The following is a 3,418-nucleotide window of genomic DNA, read 5'->3' as shown; positions in this document are numbered from 1 at the left end:
TAAGTTGAAGTATACGTAGACGATATGATTGTAAAATCTAAGGATCGTCCTAGCCATCAAGTAGCCTTGAGAAAATTCTTCAAAAGACTTCAAAAATACAACATGAGGCTAATTCCTGCCAAGTGTGCATTTGGGATTACCTCAGGAAAGCTCTTAGGCTATGTCATTAGCTCTAGAGGAATTGAGATAGATCCCACTAAAGTTAAGGCTATCATGTCCATGCCACCGCCCAAAACCGAGAAGCAAATTCGAGGATTTATTGGCCGGTTGCAGTATATTAGTAGGTTCATATCAAAGCTCACCACAATATGTGAACCAATTTTCAAGAAACTCAAGAAAAATGTACCAGTAATATGGGACGATGAATGTCAAGAAGCCTTTGATAAGATCAAAGCCTACCTTGCGAATCCTCCTGTATCAGCACCAGCACTATTAGGAATTCTTCTTCGTCTGTACTTGACAGTCACCAAGGAAACAGTGGGAGCTATGCTCGCACAAGAAGTAGCAGGAAAGGAAAACGACATCTACTACCTATGTAAGAAGATGCTTGAATATGAAGTACGCTACACACCACTTGAAAAGTTGTGCCTCGCACTTGTGTGGGCCACAACCAAGTTAAGACATTACATGCTTGTCCATACAGTCTAAGTGGTATCTCGAATGGATCCCCTTAAGTATCTCTTTGAGAAATCCACACTCAATGGAAGAATATCCAGATGGATAGTAAACTTAGCTCAATTCGACCTAAGATTCATGCCTCAAAAGGCTATCAAAGGATCCACGATCTTTGTTTTCCTGGAAGACTTTCTAATTGAGGATTTAACACCAGCACAAGAAAACGATTTCCCAGATGAAGAGTTGATGGTCACTGAGAATGATACTTGGATATTATACTTCAACGGTGCATCCAACCAGAAAGAGTGTGTCGTAGGAGTCTTATTAGTTCCACCTAAGGAGGAACCTGTCCCAATTTCAATCAAACTCGACTTCGACGTTACCAACAATGCTACGAAATATGAAGCATGTGTGGTAGGCCTCAAAACAGCCTTGGCACTAGGAGTCAAGAAACTTCGGATATTCGGAGATTCGTCCCTTATCATCAAAAAAATTTCTAAAAGATGGAAAGTGCGGAGTGAAAGTCCAGCTCCCTATCAAACCTATTTGGAAACACTTACTGATCAACTCAAAAAGATAGAATACACATATTTACCAAGAGAAGAAAAACAATTTGCTGATGTCTTAGCAAGGCTAGCCTCCATGGTTAGAATTCCTAAGGAAATTGAGCAAATGCCTTTAACAATAGAAACAACGCATAAGCCTGCCTATATTCAAGCTATTGAGGATGATGAAGTAATTCAGGAAGAAGAAGAAGAAGAACCTTGGTATACCGACATCCTCAATTATGTCACTAAAGGGGAATATCCACCTAATGCTGACTAAAGAGCAAAGCGTGCTTTAAGACTCTTAGCCTCACACTATGTGCTCAGAAACGATGAAGTCCATAAAAGAGTACTTATAGGCAAAGCTCTCTTATGTGTAGGCAAAAGGAAGCTTAAAGAGTGATGAGAATCATGCACGAAGGAACATGTGGGACACACACCAAGGAACATGTGGGACACACATGAATGGCAAAATGCTAGTTCATAAAATCATGCATCAAGGGTATTACTGGACTACCATGCAAATAGATTGCCATCAATATGTGAAAAGATGTGAAAAATGTCAAATATATGCTAATTTACAACATGTTCCACCATCACTCCTCTACACTTACACATCTCCATGGCCATTCTCAACTTGGAGAATAGATATCATCGGAAAAATCACCCCCCTTGGAACAGGAGGTCATGAATACATTCTCGTTGCTATTGATTATTTCACCAAATGGATTGAAGCAGCGTCCTACGCAAAACTCACTGCAAAACATGTGACACTCTTTCTTGAAAGGAACATCGTATGTAGATACGGAGTCCCACATGAAATGATAAGTGACAATGGAACTCACTTTCAAGCGGAGTGTGAAGACTTGCATAAAAAGTATGGAATTCAACATCACCAATCTTCTCCATATAGGCCTCAAGAAAATGGCGCAATCAAAGTAACCAATAAGAATTTAAAACAATCATCGAAAAGATGACAGAAAACTACAAGGATTGGGCTGACAAACTCCACTTTTCTCTTTGGGGTTATCGCACGTCAATCCAATCATCCACAGGAACTACGCCGTTCTCCCTAGTTTATGGAATGGACGTTGTACAACCTGTAGAGCTAGAAATACCTTCTTTGCGCATAGCACTAGAAAGTAAGCTTGACGAGGTCGAATGGACAAGAGCACGATATGACGAGATAATTCTACTGGATGAAAAACGACTAGAAGCCTTACATCATGCCTAATGCTACCAAACTCGCATGGCTAGACACTTTAACAAAAAGGTCAAGACAAGAAACATCAAGGAAGGAGACATGATGTTAAAGGCACTCAGAAAGAATGTTCTAGTATAGACCCAGGAGGCAAGTTTAGGCCTAATTGGTCTAGACCATACATTATAAAAACTATCCAATCTGGAGGCGCAGCTAAACTCGCAGACATGGATGGTAATGAATTTTCGAATATGTCAAACCTTGACCAACACAAGAAGTTCTACCCATAATTTAATTGAGTTTTATACTCAAGAGAGCTACGCCTGCCCTGATTCCTTAACAAGGATACGTAGGCAACCCTTTTAAATGGTGCGACCACTTTAATTTTCAAAATCCCGCCTTTTTACGATGACACTTCAACTCAGCATCGCAAAAATCAAATATCGCAGCAAATCAGGAACCAACGAGCCGCGATGGAAGCCGATTTTTGCCGTTTCTAAGCTACGATTAATCGCGACTATTTCAGATTACTTCGGAGATTTTTCGACTTCCGTACTCGGATTATTTTTGAAATTACTCAAAATGTTTTCATTGCTTAAAATTATAAAGGAATGTCGAAGATAAAAAGTTAATTTAATCAAAAGCTAAAATTGCATTAATAATTGATAAAGAAAAATTACATTATAGATGAAATAAAAGCTTAAAAATAAAATTAAATTGAAATTAAATATTGTCTAATATATTGAAATCAAAGTAATGCTCTAATCTACCTTTCCCTTCCTAGTTCTCTTCCAGATCTTGTTTGTATCTTCTTCATCTTCCAGCTCCTTTACCAATAGGGAACCCTTAGATAATCTAACCGAAACCTTAGAAGAAATAGTTTCCCCTTTAGCAAAAACGCTAACTTTCTTCTCAACCCAAGCCTTCTTTTCCTTAGGGTCAGCCTTCCTTTTCCCTTTATCCTCCACAACACTTTTCTTCTTAGACATGATGGGAGTCTTGAATTTTGGCATTGGATTTCTCCCAGTGTCAAATTTGTTCCATGAAAGATGCTAAA

The 3,418-nt window shown here is 38.9% G+C and overlaps 1 protein-coding gene across 1 annotated transcript; it reads left to right on the top strand.

Moving 5' to 3' along the window:
- The first annotated feature begins 660 nt into the window (after positions 1-660).
- On the top strand, positions 661-1,440 carry LOC110704690. The gene is made up of 2 exons (XM_021882507.1): positions 661-901; positions 1,034-1,440. The coding sequence occupies exons 1-2, from the start codon at positions 661-663 to the stop codon at positions 1,438-1,440; spliced, it is 648 nt and encodes a 215-aa protein (XP_021738199.1).
- The last annotated feature ends 1,978 nt before the right edge of the window (positions 1,441-3,418 follow it).

The sequence above is a fragment of the Chenopodium quinoa genome, unplaced genomic scaffold (assembly GCF_001683475.1).
Source record: "Chenopodium quinoa cultivar QQ74 unplaced genomic scaffold, ASM168347v1, whole genome shotgun sequence".
NCBI lineage: Eukaryota > Viridiplantae > Streptophyta > Magnoliopsida > Caryophyllales > Amaranthaceae > Chenopodium > Chenopodium quinoa.
This window is presented reverse-complemented; position numbering and strand designations above follow the sequence as displayed.